Here is a 19042-nt window from a genome sequence, read left to right as displayed (position 1 = left end):
TTTGAACTATTTGCATGATTATAGGATATTAAAATTTTTAATAAGTCTCACTTATGGGCATATGGGATGGAGGGAGTATAACGCTTAAATTATTTGCATGATTATAATAAGATAAATAGAATCGCTTATGAAATGGAGTAGATTAGATTTGTTTTATTTATAAAAATAAAATCAACATAAAATATCTTAAATTTCAAGGTTAATTAAACTAAAAATAATTTAAAATTCCTAATTAACGACGGCTAAATCGACGGCACCCAATAAAAGGCTTGCTCTGCCGCCTCCACCGCAGCGCTCTGCTATTCGATCAGCTGCTGAAATGTCTTCGCAAACTCATGCTGCTCCTACGCTTTCAATCGTTACTATCTCCTACGATCAATTGAAGGTAATCTCGATATCCAATACTTTTGCTTGAGTTGGTAGTTATGGGGATTGCATATGTTCTGATACATCGTTCTCCACTATAGGATACAAGTGCTGATTTATCGGATAAAATAGAGCTCGGATTTGGCCCCAACGGCCTCGGAATTCTCTCCGTATCGAATGTATGGAGTAATTTTTTACTGGTTTCTTTTATTTACTGAATTTATACATTCAGTTTGCAGCTAACCACCACTTCCACATAAATTTGGAATACCGTGCTTAGTTTTTTAATTGTGGAATCGGATAACGGTATAGCTACTCAAATTTTCTGTTCGTTTGTTTTGTTAGGATTTGACTGGGAAATATTGGTGTTGTCAATAATGTGGTGTTGTTAATTATTTACATTACAGTACTTAGCGTTTAGGAGAGAAGTAGGATGTGTTAACCTAATTGTTGCAACATGTAAACAGAATGCATAGAGTGGCACATAAATATTAACTTTGAGATTGCATTTGGTTCCATTTGTTGTAGGTGCCAGGTTATCAATTACTGCGTCGAAATCTTCTATGCCTTGCACCTAGGTATGAATTCAATGAGCTAGCTGTTCTCGTTATGTCTTCTACATTGTTTACGCCAATGTAATGGACCCTTGATTTTCTTCAGTCAGCTGTAGATTAAATTTCCCATTCTCTTTTCCTCTCGGTAACCTTGTAATGATTTTAAATCAGATTAGCTAGCCTACCGGAAGATGTAAAGCGGCAACTTGAAGATCCTATCAGTAGGTATGTCTTCTGTTACTCATCTTGTGATCTCACTGGTGATGTCCTGATGCCTTTAGTTTAAGTTGCTCATGCTTTTCATGTTCGTTTGTAGGTACAATTTTGGATGGAGTCATGGAAAAGAAAAACTTGAGTCCGGAAAACCAGGTAATTTGGGTCCCTGGACTATATATAAGCAGAATTTAGCAGCTTTCTGTTTGTCCTCGCAAATAGTCATATATCTCTTTTTACATTATCTAACTGTCTATGTTACTATTCTGTAACACTTTTTCAATCATGAGAGTATGATTCTGTTTAACAGATACGTTAAAGGGATCATTCTATGCCAATCCGATACTTGATGTCCCCACAAATGACCAATCACTTGTTAAAAGGTAATAACCGTTGCAAACTTGCAATTACTTTTGTCAGCAGTAACAGCGATATCATGGGCATTGGATAACAGATAGCTAAATAGACTGACACTGAATCTTCATAGATTGTTGTTCCTGTTGTAGAAAATTTATTTCATCCCACAGAACATGCATGGGAATTTTGGGATGCCCTTCTTTTTATTATGAATTAAAAAAGTGAATGATTGATTAAATTAACTACACAGCATATACCTTCCCTGAATTTGAAAAGTTATTGGTTGTGAAGTATCTATACCTGTTTTAAAATGTTATCAAGTCTGTCATGTTTTGAAGCAGAAACTTGATGATTGTAGCAGTAGGTCCTTTCTCATTATTCTTTTGTATCTTCAGTTACTCACATCCCGATCTGACTGCTGATGTCCTGCATGACTTTATTTCAGTTTGATTATGTTTTTCATGTTTATTTGTGGCCTGTGGGTATTCAAGTTTTAAAATGTAATCAACTCTGTCATTTTTTTCATGTCATGTTGTTTGTTGATGTTCAAGTATCTGCTGGAACCTGTCAATTATGCACAATTGATAGTAACTTGAAATTATACAGGTTATATAAATTGTATGCCCACCCATGTTGACATTTGCTAAAACCGCATTGAGAAATTTCTGTACTTGGGCTGAGAATTGTAATCTGATCTATTTCCCATAGAAGATAAATGCTTTTTAATAGTCAACTTGATTTTTATATTGGAAACTACGATACTTTCTAATGGTTATGATGATTTTTTTCTATTAGGTATCCTTCTTACTGTGGACCAAATATATGGCCTCATGATGTGTTGCCAGAACTTGAACTGGGTATGAGCTGGTTCTAGCTACTCTGAACCTGTCTAGTAAATCGTTTACATATTCTCTACCTTTATTTCCAGTAGGAATGGTGTAACTTATTGGAGTTTGTGTACTTTCTGTATCAACTTTTTTTTTGGAAAACTTCTCATAATGCGATAACCATTTATACTTTATGCAACTTAGAAACTTTTTCCACATCTTCAGTTTGTTGTCGACCTAGTATGAGACTTTAAATTTTGTTTCATGTATTTGTGTGTTTCCTTCTGAAAAACCGTGACTATTGTTTGGAGCTGAAGTTCCAACGATTCGTACTGATAACTGATCCTATTTGATGTATATTTTTGTTCTAGTTTGTAGATGTATATTTTTGTTCTAGTTTGTAGTCAATACTTGTAATATTTGTTTATAAATCAAACGGTTTATCTTTTTCATCAAATACTTTATTAGGATAGTGATATGCGAAAGAAATTTGGTAGTTTTTTTCTTTCTTTGATAACTTTCATTGGTTGGAGTCTGGATACATAACTTTTCTTTTTCTATTCTTTTCTTTTCGCCTCTACCACATGTAGCCTTTAAAGCTCTTGGAAAGTTGATACTGGATGTTGGGTTGCTATTGGCACACCATTGTGATCAATATAGTAAGTTCTTTATCTTTGGATTTTGTTTACTTGCTATGAGTTTTTTTCCATTTATTTGAGGCTGTCCTGTGTATGGTGATTATACATGTTAGTTTTAGTAAGTGATATCCAGCATGCTAAATGATGCATTTAACACCCATGCAATATATTCAACCTCAATTGGTTGCTTTTTAAACTTAAAAGCATGGACCTTAGTCATTCTAGTTCAAAATTTTATCTCATACAATCTAATGCTTGCTTATAGTATAGGGTTCTCATCTCTGTTCTTGACAGAAATATCCTGGCTATTGTTTGGAAAATATTTTTCAAACCCTCTAGTCTAGTTATCAAAAAGGAGAAAATGTTGTGCAACCCAAGTTATGGAATGAAGATGCAACTGATTCTTGATGGGTGCCTATATTTTAAAATGGCTTTGAAATTCGATACATGTTCAGTTTTTTTATAACTAATTATTTTTTATACAGTCCAGCCATAACTTGAACGCACTAAAAGTGGTAAGATAACATAGATACTTAATAATATAAGACCTTTTTGCCGCCGAAGGGCAGGATTTTGCATTTGCTGTGATACATTATCTGAAATCTAATATATTGCTTCTTGATCTGGACTTCTCTAGCATCAAATGGGTTGAAAAAGTATGAAAATGGGAGTTTGCGGCAAATACTTCTTCGATCTCGATGCCACAAAGGCCGTCTCCTTTACTATTTTCCGTCCTATCACTGGTACACTTCTTTTCAACGTTATGTGGAGCATTCTCAGGGTCATTGCCTCCATGTATATGAACAGTTCCCACTACTGTGACATAATATCCTTCACCTCACTGCAAAAATGGGACATTGTTGAATTATTTTTAATTTCAAAAGTATTGACCTCCCATTCGCAAAGCATGTATGCTCTACTAGTTTATGTTAACAGGCACACGTAGTAAAGATCACTCATTTAAAAAAATATGGAAGAAAGATTTCCTCTTAAAAAAATAATCTTTCGTGAATGGCTTTGTTACAGCACTTCTCTTGTAGATAGTGATAGTGGCTCTATGTCATCATGGTGTGGATGGCATACAGATCATGGTTCCCTTACAGGTATGTAAATTTTAGATCTTGTATTACAATCATCGGATCTAGTATAGATGAGGTAGCATTTTCATGATGGTGGTTCTTTGGCTAATTAGTTCCCCAGTGAAGATATGGCTATTATGATAATATGTCCGTAATAGCATGATTTGAACTACATTACAATAATTTATTCAGCTGTACAAAAGTTGATGGAATTCTTGGTATAAGATCTTGCATCTCTCTGTGGTTTGTTGTGCATATTATTTCTCTACATTTGTTTTCTTCCCTTTGTATTGTCCCCTAATAAGACTGAAAGAGTGTATTAAGGATCTTAAAAGTAGAAAACACATGTTCCCTTGAGAAATGTTCTATTGTTTCAGTCTTTACATCAATTGTGACTAATGGATGCTGGCATCCCTTATACAGGTCTTACTCGTGCAATTTTCACGAGGGATACAGATACTGCAGAAATACCTTGTCCAGACAGCATTGCTGGCCTTTATGTAAAAACACGTTCAGGTCAAATAGTCAAAGTATACATCTTTCTGCTCATTGTCCTACTAGTATAAAGGTTTGATTGTGTTTATGTGCTCAAAATATTACAAACCCAAAAACCAAAAGAGAGGATAAGGGAAAAAGACGAGGCGGGTGTAATGGTTATAGCAGTGGACACTTGTTGCATCCTAGAGCGTTGATTCTTGGCGTCTGCAATAAGAGCCCCATAATTTTCTCTGTTATACAACAAAATAGATAGGAAATGCATGGTTTAGTTGAAGAAAAAATCCAAGAAACTCGACTAGATGTTATATGCCAATTCTTGGCCCCTATCCCTTCATACAAACTTTGTTGTGTTATTCAATGTCAACATGTAGTTACGATAGCGTGATGGTCTTAAGACATGCTTTTGATTTTGGTATGAGTTGTCATCTTCTGTGCTTTTACTGATATAGGTGGTGTATGGGGAAGATGAAATTGCCTATCAAATAGGTGAAACAACGGAGATACTGTCAGGAGGTCAACTTTGTGCAACACCACATTGTGTTCGGGTAGTCTGGCTATTTGAATTTCTCTTTTTTAATGGAAGCACTGTTGATTATATCTTTTAACCAAGTTTTTTATATTTAGGCACCAAAAGGCGAAGTGGCATCTGGTGTTGAACGTTCTACATTTGCGTTATTTATGCAGCCTAACTGGTATGCTCATTCACAATCTCTCCATCTCAATATTTGGTTCTAGGTTACCTATAATAGATTCTGGTTATCAATATGCTGCAAACTCTCTTCCGTACAAAGGGGCTAAGCAAGAGGACATCTTATAGTAATTAGTTTGGTGATAAAATGAAGCAAAATGTGAGGAACATGAAGTTTGCTTCGAAACCTCTCTCTTTTGGAATTAAATCCCATCTCTAACTGGTCTCCTAGTTACATCTGTGTATCTGCTTCGGCGATTCCTTCTTGATTTTAACATAATTAAATAAAAAAAAAACATAAAGCAAATTGCTTTAGATCATTTGCCATCATACAAAAGAAAGTGTCTCATGCAATTCTTAGAGATCATTTTTATGTTCAGGGATGAAAAGCTTGTGTTTCCGGAGCCGGTGAATTTTCATGAGGTGAGTCCATTGATTTTCTATCTACATGCTGTGACAATAACCTATTAACCTGCGATGAATCTATATTTCAATCAGAGAAATTAATTTGTTTATATGTACATATTCAAATTATATTGTATGGTGTTGGTTGTTTTTTACAGTTTATTATTCCAAAGGGATCCACTTCTTTTGGAGATTACACCGAAAATGTGCTGGACAAGTATTACGACCCCAATGCATAAAACTGTATGTTCTTTTTTCAATATTGTGAAATAGAAAAGTTGAGCTTTTACGTTCTCTTGCATAATAATTGCAAACTGTTCATTCATCAGTTTCTTGTAAATCAACAATCTAGCATTCTTTATAAATATTTACCTATAAATAATTGCTGTGCAAATTGTATTATTCTCTTGCGCATAGGTAACTCTATCATTCAGAAACACATATGTTGAAGAAACACAAGAAGTGAGTTATGGTGCCAGAGAGGATGCGAAGATTACATCAACATTCTAAAAACAATATACAATGTCTCCTAAAACATCGTTTTACATCAACATTCTAAAAACAATATACAATGTCTCCTAAAACATCGTTTTTGTCATTTTGATACATTTAAAACTTAAGTTCATTTTCATTCAGACAATATCTCTGAATGTAAAATTATTGATGTCAGCTTATTTACACTTTTACCACATAGTTGCTACGAACTTCAAGATGATATTCTCTCTAACTCATAATGCATTCAATCATTTTTCATTATATTACATTTTCCAGGCTCATTTTTAATAAACTTGTTTTATTATAATTAATAATATCATAATTTTATTTCTATTATTTGTTTATTTAATATTTTTCTTAGTAAGTTATCAATTAATGACTTTATTAAACAAATCCGAATGTAATTTTTACTAATATGGACAACAGTTAAATAATAATAATTGTTATTGTTGTTATTATGTCATCAATTATAGCTTACTAAGAAATCTTAATGTAAGTTTTAATATTATGAATCACTCTGGTTTATAACAATAATAACAGTATAATTGTAGTAATAAGTATTATTGTTAGTATTATTTTAAAGCCAATTTTAATACAAATTTTATATTATAGATAATACTTTATATTCTAGTATCTTAATTGGTAGCATTATTTTCTTAATTAGTAATTCAATTAAAAATCTAAATTTAATTAGCCAACGGACCCCTTAAATTAAACTTGTCAACATACAAACGCACCCTTAGGGTGTCCACTATAAGGCGGACACGCCCAATAGCCCCGCCCCAGTTTTTATCCATAGCCCCAATTTTATTGTTCATAGCCCCAAAATTCTATTTCCGCCACTATAGTGGACACCTCCAATAGCCCCCAAATTCCAAATACAAAATCCAACAAAATTCACAGCCGCGTCCTCGCCCCGAACGCAGCTATCCCGCGTCCGCCGCCCCAATAGCCCCCAAAAGTTGTCCGCCCACCTTCCCCACTATAGCCGCCCGCCCACCGCCCCAGGACGCGGCTATAGCCGCGTCCTACCATAGTGGACACTCTTAGATTAAACTTGTCAACAAACACAAGAAAATTTAACATTCCAATCGTCATATACAGAAACTACCACAACTGTATCAGACCATCAGCAGTGGGGCGCTCTAAGGCGCGCCCTATGGCGCGCCACGTCAGCATTTTTATCCTCCTCCTTCTCCACCTGCAGTGGGGCGCCCTAAGGCGCGCCCTATGACGCGCCACATCATCATTTTGTTGTTTTGTTTAATTAATTTAACTGTTTTCAAATAACACGTAACGAGTAAAAAAAAATGACTAAATAACAAGCGGTGAAGTTTTAATAAAAAAAATTACACCATTCAACTAAAAAAAGAAAAAAACTAAGTCTGGCCAATTCCCAACTTCCTACGCAACTCATCGAGTAATGCACGGAGATACTCGGCTTGTTCGGGGTCGGTGCACTTCTTGAGGGCCTTGTGCGTCTGCAACATCGTCCTTGCCATCGACGCTGTAGCTAACGACGCAAACGCGGTGGACGTCTGCGTCGGGAGCTCATCCGGGTCCGGATCAGGGGTTGCAGCGGTCGACGATGACGTCGCGGTCGCCTTCCCCTTGGCCTTCGCAGCCTTGATGCCGGGAGGACACCGGTGTGCCGGAACTCCCTTCATCCACGTACGTCCGGTTGAGGTCAACCGGGTTAGTGCCGCTGCCGCTGCTCGTGTAGTCACCAGCTTCGGTGACCTTCGTCCTCTTCGGCGCACCAGTGTGCAGAATTCCACCTTGAAACTTCTGCTTCTCCCTCAAGAGCGCCCAGATGGCCTCGTGCTTGAACTCGCCGAACATCGACCGGTACGACAACATCGCTTTAGAGCGCACGTCGTGCACGCTCTCGCCACTCCCCTGTGACCGCGCGCACTTCTCAAACTCCGCCGAGTACAAGTTCACTTGCTTCTTGATTTGATCCCAGTACTTGCGGAGTTGCTCACGCTTGCGCTTGTACGCGGTCGGCGGCTTGACCGAATTGTAGAGGTCCGCGATGCGCTCCCAGTACGCGGTCTGTCTCTGGTTGTTGGTGAATATCGGATCTTCCGATATATCTACCCAACACCGGGCCAAAGTGAGAGTTTCGTCGCCGGTGTAGTTCGTACGGCCGGGGGCGTACTCATCGCAGTCACCGGGAGGCGGCAACTTCTGCGCCCGCTGCCGGTTCCGCTTCGCCTTCCCCTTGGCGGCACCGGTCGCTGCGGGGGCGGGATCGGCCGATCCGGTTGGGCGGTGCGGCGACGGCTCCATATCAGACAACCCATACGATTCCGTACTGAAATCGGGATCGTAATGGGTGTTGTCGCTGAACGAACGATAATCGTGAGGTTCTGTACCCGGCCAATGCGCCTCTCCGCTAAACGTAGGGCTATTGGGGCTTGAATCCATTTCATAGTAATTATGTAAATGTAAGTTTCGAAGATGAAATCGTGTGAAATGAAATATTACAAATGAACGCTATTTATAAAAAAACGAAACCGCGTGCCATCGTCCGCGGCCTTCACAATGGGGCGGACGATGTCGCGGACGATGGCCATCGTCCGCGACGTCCGCAATGGAGCGGACGATGGCCATCGTCCGCGGTTTAAGTCACGCCCGAAGCATAGGCCGTGAGTATCGTCCGCGGCCTATGCCACACACCCACAGTGGGGGCGGACGATGAATGGCGCGGACGATGCGCGCCATCGGGCGTGCCATCGTCCGCCCATTGCGGATGGTCTTACACAAATCTCCAAACACCACACTTTCACTTCCAAACCAAAACATATTCTTTCACCAAACAAACCAAACACATATAACCATCAACTCAAAAGAAAAAAAAGAGAAACATAACTTAACACCCTAAAATTCTATCAAGAACTTGAACAAATTGGAGATGCCCAGTGAGATGAGGAAAATAACCCTCGGTGTCGATGACATCCACCTCGCACCCTCCCCCGCCTTGATGGCGCTCTGCATGTATTCGACGACGGTGAATGGCACAACGACGTCGTTTCTGGTCTGGATGATATTGCAAGGCACCACCACTTTGTCAAGAACACTCCTGTGGTCGGAAAGGAACACTGTTTTGGCTAAAGAGAGAGCTGTTTGTGAGCCCATTTTCTTCTATGAAACTGCGAATTTTTCGATGGAAAGTGGGTCGGAGGCATCCACCACCACCGAAGCAAACGCCGGAGCCCACTGCTCGTATTTTGAATCAATGCTTGATAGCATCTCTTCGATATCTGATAAATTAAAACCTCCTTTGTACCCTTCGTCTTCGAGGTTTAGATACCTGTATTTATCATGTTATTATACTTGTTCATCTATCAAATTAATCTTCTCCACAAAATATGAGTAATTATTTCCTCAACACGATACTTAAGAATTAGATGAATAGGTTGGAATATTTTGAGGCTTAAAATTTTATTTCCATCAATTAGTTTTCTTTTCTCTCAAACCATTATATATATATTCTATTATTTCTAGTAAAAACTAAACATTTTGTGGCTTGGTTCTTTTCACATCAGGCTCACACTCTACAAACGACATAAACTGCCAAAAACATAATATACAGAATTATTTGAAAAATGCAAGTTGAACTGATCTTATTATCTACTATAAAAATGTATGCTTAACAAATCTTCATTTATCAATAATGAGTGGTGCTAAATGGTTTTTGGTCACCCACACAATTAAATTAATATAACTAACATATTAACAATAGATAGTGGCAAATTAAAATACTAAGTTGTATATCATCTGCCTCTTGTCCACTTTTCAATTTCATTAGGCTCACATTTTTAATTTCCTCTTGCCTCATTTTTTAAAATCTGAAATAGGTTATACATTAATAAATTATTACTACACCAGTATTTATATTTTCAATAAAATTAATAAATTAATACACACACCTGCATTTTATCAATATAGTGACAAGTTGAACCAAAATTATAGTAAATCATAAATAAATTGAGACTAAAATTAAGAAATGTATGACAACGCGGTAACTTTTGACTGTAATAATTTAGAAATAGACTAAATTGAAGTAGCAATAATAAAAAAATAAAAGTATGAAAGACGTGATTCGAGATAGTAGTAGACTAGTAGTGGTAGGCAGTGAGAAAGAAGTTAATTTATGGTTGCAATTTGCAGTTGGTATTCTCTTTCACACAAAGAGACAAAAATGACTTTTTTTCAAATGACATATTCAATCTTCCTCCACAGTCCCATATTTTCTCTAACTGTTCAATATGACTATATCTCTTATTAATCTCCGATCCACAATTAAAACAGAAAATTAAACAATTCATGATTGATTAAAACTTGAAACTGCAAAAGTAGATGGATAAAAATTTAAAAACCTGGGAGAAGTTCCAACAAGGATGAGCCTGGTGAAGAGGTCGGGGAGCTTCAAGGAAGCGATACAGCCAATCATCGCCGACATCGAATGCCCTACAAACACGCATGACGTCACTTTCATCTCCTCCATCACGCATGTTGAATATATGTTGGTGGACATTTATTTGGCTGTGATTTAATTCTGGCCCAATGCAAAATTGTTTGGGCTTGACCCAAGTGACCGAGCCATTTAGCCCGTGACTCTTCATCTCCACCGTTGGATGGCTGCCACGTCGCTCCTTCACTGGGATCATGCTCCTGCATCGTTGGATTGTGAAGTGTGTTAGATATGTTAGAGGAGTATGACGGTTTCCTTGGAGTCTCTCGCTGTTCCTCGGTGCGATTGACGGTGGTGTTTAACCGGCGAAGGCAACTACTTCGGTTGTTGGTGTGTGTGAGATCTAGGGTATGGTGTGTGAGGGTTTTGGTGTGAGATTGTGTTATGTGGCTCTAGATCCGGTGTGAAGGAGTTGTGTTGTGTTGATCCCGACGGTGATAGGTGAATCTCTGGTCGGATTTGACAGTGCTCCCTTGGACCTAAACTCTGGTTGAATAGATCTGGACTATAGGCGGGTGGCTAAGCCATTTGTTGTGATCTATTCGGTTTTCTCTGTGTTTCTTGTTCATATCAGTTGTAATATCTTAGATTCGAGAGGATCTTGTTTGTTATTACTAACTTGTTTCTTTAAGTGTGCAGGCTGCAATTTAGTCAAGGGACTAGCTAGGGTTTCTGTCAAGACTTGTAATAGCTAGGGTTTATTAATTGTAATCAAACTTGTAATATTGGTTAAATCAGCCTGTGGTTAAGAGTTTGGCTTTTCTACAAGAACAAAGAAGTCTCGGTAATTAGTGAATCCGGACTGGTCTGATTCCTACAACGGAGATTAGGTCGTCCGCGATATCATCGTAGCTCGAGCAGCTGCAATTTTCAAAAAATTGTTAGTTTTTTTCCACATCTATAAGCTTAATTAATTGCAAATTAAAGATATGTATGTATGTACTTGTTTGGATTGTAGAGGGACGGATCTTTGAGGGGCGCCGGAGAAGCACCAATCGAAGAGGAGGATGCGGCGGCGGGCGGAGAGGAGGGGCACCACCTTGTCTCAGCCCGACTGCTCTCCGCCGTAGCCGTGTGCGAGGACTAGGGTTTCCTTGCCCGACCCAACCAGCTTGGCGTTCATCGATGCCGCCATATTCTCCCTCATCACCATCGATCCTTCCTTTTCTTTCTGTTTCTACTTTCTAGAGAGAGAGGAGTAATTTGGTGGGTCGATAAATTAGTGAGGTGTTTGCTGTTATACTTGTTAGTTATATAGAGAAACCGGCGTGGGGGCTGGCTTAGATATACTCCTCCCGTCCCCAAAAATTTGTCATAATTTGACCCGGCACAAAATTTGAGACATATAATAGAAATTGAATTGAAAAAATTAATAAAATATGAGTTATACTTTTATATAGTATGAATGGAAATGAGTTAGTGGAAGGGTCCATTGGCAAAATTGGTAAAAATGAAAGGTGTCGAATTTTTGAGATGGTCGAAAATAGAAACATGTGACAAATTTTTAGGGACAGATGGAGTAGTTCATTTAGTGGGTTATAATATATAGTTTTTGCTCTATTTTTATTTGGTTTATATTTTGCAATGAAAATTGCATATACCATTTGATGTGATGAGAAAATGATCAAAATATATGTCACTAGTAGCTAGTCAATTTATTCACACGGATCACACATGATATTCATTTGGACACTAACAATTCTTTTTAATAATACTCCATATTACTGAGAAAAACATGGAATTATTGGTAAGTGTGTGTTTGGTAAAAAAAAATATACATGTGCATACAGGTGATAAATCGCATTAAAAACCCTTAGGCAACAAGCTTCAAATACAAAATTATGTGTGTGTATATATATAGTTGTATTAATTTCAAAATCATTTCTTGTATCGTAATCTGAGATTTATATTGATTCTTGAATGTGAATTTAGACGGTCTTGATTCACATGGTGGGCTCAGATGACGCGAAAATATAATTGATTCTTACGATGGAGTATATTTTGAATTGTTGATCACGTCGATTCGATTTTGAATGTTAGAGCATGAGGGAGAGACTTTAACAATAATTGAAAATTTCCAAAATCGCTCTCATACTCTTGTATCAATACAGGTAATGCTATTATAAGTACTTTTTTAAAGTCACTGCATCAATCTCGCATGTCCACTTTTGCATTGTGCAGTCCAAATTTGGTTGTAATTATGATACAAGAGGTGGTCACATCATTCGTGGAATGCTTTCTATATAAGCTAGTTAAATTATTTTTTTAATGGTAAAATTAATGTTAGTAAATGAATATCTGTAAAGAGGTCTTTAAACTCAGAAAACATTTTCAATTATGTAAGATTTCCTAAAAAAGGTGAGACCTAAGCCTACAAAACCTAATCTTAATAACTTCCGAAAAATAAAGCATAATATCATTACATAAATTTAATCAGACGCAGCTTGCATGAAAGGGACTTCTCATATCTAACGATGACTTTATAGTTATTATAGTACTCCTAATTAGTAATTATAGAGACCAATGTGCAATTTCATTGTTCTTGTCAAATATGTTGGTTTTCCAATTTCTTATACATAAATATTTGATTCAGTGTAAACCTTTTTTCTTCCTAATGGCTCATTTGTGACCATTGTTACTAATAGTACTAGATAGTAGATACTCCATATTTTATTGACTCGTCACATACTCCATCACATAATTATGTACCTCTTTATATGTTTCAATTATAATCTCGTGTGACGTTGATATTTGAACATAATAACATGTATAATGACACTACTATCCTTCCTATAAGAAATATAGATACTCCTATCATATGTAACTTTGAGAGTTACATAAGGAATAATAAATAAAAAAAATCTACTTGTCTAGAACGAATGCTCCAAAATTTTGCTTTTTGTATTAAAGAAAGATTCGAATACATTGTTTTTATATCCATATTTAATTGAATTATTCCCTCCACTAATTGATTCGGACAAATGCTACTCAAATAAAGAAAGGTATATAATGAACCAACACTTCTTCCTTTTACACATGAAAGATATGTTGTACATTGAATTCGAGATTTTTCCCTTATATTCTGGAAGAATGTATTGTTTGTATAATGTCCAACGAACAAAAAAATTATTTTAGTGTTGCAAAATAATACTCCTAAGAAATTATTTTATGTTTATATTGTCAAGGCTAAATTATTAGACTTTGCAGAATTGTAATGGTATATCTTACTATTATCCATCACACGCAAAATTATGATAAAAATCGTTGTATGCATGTGATATTAAATCCAAACTAATGCTCGAGATAATTATTCAAATAAATAATACATTAAATTATTCCTTATTTTGTTTTAAGGTGTGTGGAATGTTTTATTTAGAATCACCTCATTTTTCAACCGTTAGGAGTTAGGTAAATAAACAATATTTTAGTGTGTATATTTAATTTAGCGAAATATGAATATTTTCTAACGAAGTTAATGTTTTATAGGTAAACAATAAAATCAATAAGATCACGAAAAATGGATCATATTTATACACCAAAACTTTATATATATATGAAAATCGTATACTCCATTAATTAGATGAGTGAAGCATCCAAATCAGTGGATTTAAATTGTCGATAAGTTTGGTTGGAATCATTTATTGTGGTTGACCTTTTAAATAATATATCCACCACAAAATTAGTAGGCTGCACAATTCTATTTTGGTCTCCTCTTGATTTTTTTTCAATTTTCATGAATAATCACGCTTAAATCAATGATCCAAAAAAAACATTTATGCAACATTGTCTAGGCTTCTAGCCTTTATTTCACTTGAAAAGTGAAGTATTCCTACCTTATTTAATTTCTAAAGTCAATCATGGCAGCTCAATCATCCTACGTTTGAAATTATCTTTTACTTATTTCACATGAAAATAAAAAATAAAATACTAATTATGTATCGCATTGATCATGCGCTGTGTAAACACGATTCAAAATACAAATAAATTTATATGGAATCTAGCACGAACTCACATTGTAGATTTGCTTATCCTTTTATTTTTATAATTGGATGAGTGTCCTTTTAATTTCTTTTAGGTAATTTTTCTCTTAAATTATCATTTGAGAAAAAAATGGTTGATAACTACATAAAATTTTTGGTAATCATTTATACCTCAAGATGATTAGAATATATAAATGACCAAATATCAAGGATCAAATAAATGTCCACTCGTGAAGGACTTTAACGTCAAACTAATGAATCATGTACTAACATATTACTATGAATAATTACTCAAATAAAGAAATACCAGTATCGATTATCATATATTGAAAAGGTCAACCCTAATTAAATTTACCAATAAAAATATAATTATTGAATATCAATATGTCAAGGTCACAAACATACTACTTTACTTCGAAAAATTAAAACAAACTTTGAGCATGAAAAAAATAATTAACTTTTATTGAGATTTGAGATGGACTTTTTGTATACTTGGGAATGTCTTTTGTGAATCAATAGAAAAATATGCCTCTTCCGTGACAAAGTGGGTGTTGGGGTGAACTAAATAATTACAAAAGTGGGTAAATAGAAATCACATCCACACATCGCAGATATTATTGTATTCTTGAATTATATTATTATTTGTAATATGGTAGTATAGATTCTTTGTATTGTTAAAGTCTAGAGACCAAAAAGGTGCTCTTTGTCGTCTATCTTAATTGCTTTGCGAAATTATTGCGTTTATGGTCCCTACCATGTTTTGATATTCACGATTTTTCATTTTAAAATTGAAAGGCAAATCAAGCAAATCTATTTATTTATTAATTTATTTATTCTCTATAGCAATCAAATTCTACGTACCATTACTGACTTTTATAGATATGTATGCATTTTGGACTGTTGGGTTTTGGTGTGGCTGGACCAACCATCGGCCCAAGTCATTATTGAGGACCGAACTCGATTAAGCTCGGCTAACACCGAACTCGATTAAGCTCGGCTAACACCGAACTCGATTAACCTTCTCCAACACCGAGCTCGATTAAGCTCGGCTACCAACCGTTGTATTTGAACAGCTCGTTCAGTTACAACGACTAGTTTTTCAGTTTTCAGTTTCACATCTTGTTTTTCTCCATATATTCGTGTGATTCAAGAAACTAGATAGAGAAGTGAATACACTTTGTGATTCTTGAGCTAGCTAGGTGAGTGATCCACAATCGAGTTGTTTTCTCCGATTGAGTAGCGAGCTAAGTGATAGTGTGTTGTAATCGCCTTCGTTTGCTTTGTATTCGTAATAATATCGTCCCACATTTGTTCGTGAATCTCGCGTCGATTCTGTATTTGATTCTTCAAATTGGCGCCGTCTGTGGGAAAGAAATCGGCGCGATGTCTACGGCGAAATTCGAATTGGAGAAGTTTACGGGCAAGAATGACTTCGGTCTATGGAGATTGAAGATGAAGGCCGTGATGATGCAACAAGGGCTTTGGGAAATCGTCAAAAATGGGGAGGCCGACACCGCCAAGGGTGCGGATGAAAAGGTCGATCCAAAGGCTCAAGAACTTCAACAAAAGGCGTATAGCACTCTGATCCTGAGTCTCAGCGATCGAGTCCTGAGGGAGGTTTCGAAGGAGGAGACCGCTGCGGCAGTATGGAGGAAGCTTGAGTCCATCTATATGACGAAGTCTCTTGCAAATCGCCTTCATCTGAAACAGAAGCTTTTCACCTTCCAGATATCAGAGGCGAAGAGCATCTTGGAGCAGCTCGAAGATTTTGGTAAATGCATGGATGATCTGGAGAACATCGATGAGCAGATCAAGGATGAAGATAAAGCACTTATGCTTCTCAATTCATTACCGAAGAGCTTCGAACAATTCAAGGACGCTATACTCCTTGGAAGAGACTCCAAGATCACCTATGAAGAGGTGTATTCGGCCCTGAAATTGAAGGATTTTCAGAGTTCTTCAACAAGACTGCGTGATCAGGCTGGGGAAAGCTTGAACGTGAAAGCCAATATCAAGAAACCTGAAAAATGGAAGAGGCAGGGTTCTGAAAAATGGAAAGGAAAAGGCCAAAGGGAGTGGGATCAGAAGGAGTCCAGGTCTTGCAACTATTGCAAGAAACCTGGGCACATCAAGAAAAATTGCTGGGCCTTAAAGAAGAAGCAGGCTGATGGCAATTCTGATCAGAACACTGCTGACTGTGCAGCAGATTTGGAGCCGGCTCAGGTCATGAATGTGACTGAGAGGCCCATTGCAGACTCTTGGATCGTGGACTCCGGGTGCTCTTTCCACATATGCAGCCACAAGAATTGGTTTGAGAACCTGACTGAAGCACATGGATCAGTCTTGCTCGGCAACAACCAGGTGTGTGTTGTTAAAGGCATTGGTAATATTCGTTTTAAGGTGCATGATGGTTCTATTAAATTGCTGACTGAAGTAAGGTATATACCTACTATTAAGAGGAACCTTGTATCTGTTGGTGTGCTTGAAATGAAAGGATTTTCTTGTGTATTTTCTGGTGGGAGTATGAGGATTATGAATGGTGGTGCTATTGTTATGTCAGCCTCTAGGATAAATAGATTATATTATCTGGAGGCTGAGGTCATTGTGGGAGATTCCTATGTTGCTGAGGAACAGAATCTGGTGTTGTGGCACAAGAGATTAGGCCATGTGGGTGATAAAGGGCTTAAAGAATTGATCAAGAAGGGCGTTTTTGCATGTGATGATAGGGAGAGTGTAAAAATGTATGAGTCTTGCTTACTGGGAAAGGGAAAGAAATTGCCTTTTGGCTCAGGAAAGCACAACTCCACAAGACCTCTGGATTATTGTCACAGTGATCTATGGGGTCCTAGCCCGGTTAATTCCATAGGTGGTGGAAGGTACTTCTTGAGTGTAGTAGATGACTATAGCAGGAAGGTTTGGGTATGGATCCTCAAGGAGAAATCAGACACATTCAGCAAGTTCAGTGCATGGTACAAGGCAGTTGAAGTTGAGAAAGGGCATGGCTTGAAGTGTCTGAGGACAGACAACGGGCTTGAGTTCCTATCAAGGGAATTTGATAACTTCTGTGTGCAAAGGGGAGTGAAGAGGCATAGGACAGCTCCGGGGAATCCACAACAAAATGGAACCGCGGAGAGAATGAATAGGACTCTCCTTGAGAGAGTAAGATGCATGATTTTTGAATCTGGAGTGCCTAAGAAATTCTGGGCAGAAGCTGTCTCCACAGCAGCCAAATTGATCAATAAATGTCCATGCTCAGCCATTGGTTTTGATACTCCAGATGGCAGATGGTATGGAAGCCTAGGAGGTTATGAGAAGCTTAGGATTTTTGGTTGTAGAGCCTTTGCTCACACAAGGCAAGGAAAGCTAGAACCTAGAGCACTAAAATGCATTTTCCTTGGCTACCAAGATGGTGCTAAGGCATATAGACTTTGGTGCACAGAAGAAGGGAATCAAAAAGTCATCATCAGTCGAGATGTCATTTTTGATGAGTCAATTATGCCATTCAAGCCTACTCTGCAGACAGTGACAACTCCAGAACCTGCTGGGGTCAGTTTTGATCAACTTGAACCAGAACATAGAGCCTCAGATGCTGCTGATTTCCAAGAGCCAATGATGTCCTCAGATGAGGAGAATGAGCAGCCTACTGATAATACTCCAGATGTCTCTGATCCAGAGCCACAAGTTCAGCAATATGCTCTGGCCAGAGACAGAACCAGAAGGGAAATCAGACCACCAGCAAGGTTCAGAGATGCAGATTTTGTATACTATGCCTTGTGTGTTGCAGAGGAGTTGGAGATCTCAGAACCAAGCACCTATAAGGAAGCTATTGGCAGCAAAGACAAAGAGAAATGGAAAATGGCTATGAAGGATGAGATAGACTCTCTCATCAAAAACAAAACTTGGATCCTAGTTCTCAGATCACAGATTCAACAAAGACCTATCTCTTGCAAATGGATTTACAAGAAAAAGGTGGAGGCCTCTGAGAATGATAGTATCAGATACAAGGCTCGCTTGGTTGCAAGGGGTTTCACACAGGAGGAGGGGATAGATTACACCGAGGTCTTCTCTCCTGTGGTGAAACACAGCTCAATAAGGATACTCTTGGCAATTGTGGCTCGGAGAGATTGGGAATTGCAACAACTTGATGTAAAAACAGCTTTTTTGCATGGTGAGTTGGAGGAGACAATCTATATGGAGCAGCCACAAGGATTCATAAGGCCGGGAGATGAGGATAAGGTCTGTTGTTTGAAGAGAAGCCTCTATGGACTGAAACAAAGCAGCCGGCAGTGGTACCTGACTTTTGACAGACAGATGGAGAGACTTGGCTTCAAGAAATCTGCCTTTGATAGCTGTGTTTACATAAGGTACAAGGGAGGTAAAGCTGTTGCTTACTTGTTACTTTATGTGGATGATATGCTTGTGGCAGGCCCTAGTAAGGCAGATGTGAAGCAAGTGAAGGAGG

General features: G+C 37.6%; 1 protein-coding gene and 1 pseudogene across 2 annotated transcripts; one reads left to right on the top strand and one right to left on the bottom strand.

The window, feature by feature from the left end:
• Positions 1 to 226: 226 nt before the first annotated feature.
• LOC121799935 lies at positions 227 to 6381 on the top strand. Of its 2 annotated transcripts, XM_042199457.1 has the most exons (16): positions 227 to 385; positions 468 to 545; positions 895 to 944; positions 1092 to 1145; positions 1237 to 1289; positions 1444 to 1516; positions 2286 to 2347; positions 2908 to 2976; positions 3593 to 3698; positions 3982 to 4058; positions 4458 to 4564; positions 4982 to 5077; positions 5157 to 5224; positions 5601 to 5643; positions 5784 to 5868; positions 6043 to 6381. In XM_042199457.1, exons 1-15 carry the CDS (start codon positions 320 to 322, stop codon positions 5862 to 5864), a joined length of 1083 nt encoding a protein of 360 aa, XP_042055391.1. In that variant the 5' UTR covers positions 227 to 319; the 3' UTR covers positions 5865 to 5868; positions 6043 to 6381. The 2 variants fall into 2 exon arrangements, with proteins under 2 accessions (XP_042055391.1, XP_042055390.1); XM_042199456.1 differs by lacking the exon at positions 6043 to 6381 and having other exon boundaries at positions 5784 to 6007.
• Positions 6382 to 8906: 2525 nt separating this feature from the next.
• LOC121797962 lies at positions 8907 to 11800 on the bottom strand (annotated as a pseudogene).
• Between the last annotated feature and the right edge of the window lie 7242 nt (positions 11801 to 19042).

The sequence above is a fragment of the Salvia splendens genome, chromosome 4 (genome assembly GCF_004379255.2).
Source record: "Salvia splendens isolate huo1 chromosome 4, SspV2, whole genome shotgun sequence".
NCBI lineage: Eukaryota > Viridiplantae > Streptophyta > Magnoliopsida > Lamiales > Lamiaceae > Salvia > Salvia splendens.
This window is presented reverse-complemented; position numbering and strand designations above follow the sequence as displayed.

Coding starts and splice junctions, on each gene's coding strand:
- LOC121799935 (XM_042199457.1), top strand. CDS start 320: ATGTCTTCGCAAACTCATGCTGCTCCTACGCTTTCAATCGTTACTATC. Junction 945..1,091: donor CTTCTATGCCTTGCACCTAG/GTATGAATTCAA, acceptor ATTTTAAATCAG/ATTAGCTAGCCTACCGGAAG. Junction 4,565..4,981: donor GTTCAGGTCAAATAGTCAAA/GTATACATCTTT, acceptor TTACTGATATAG/GTGGTGTATGGGGAAGATGA.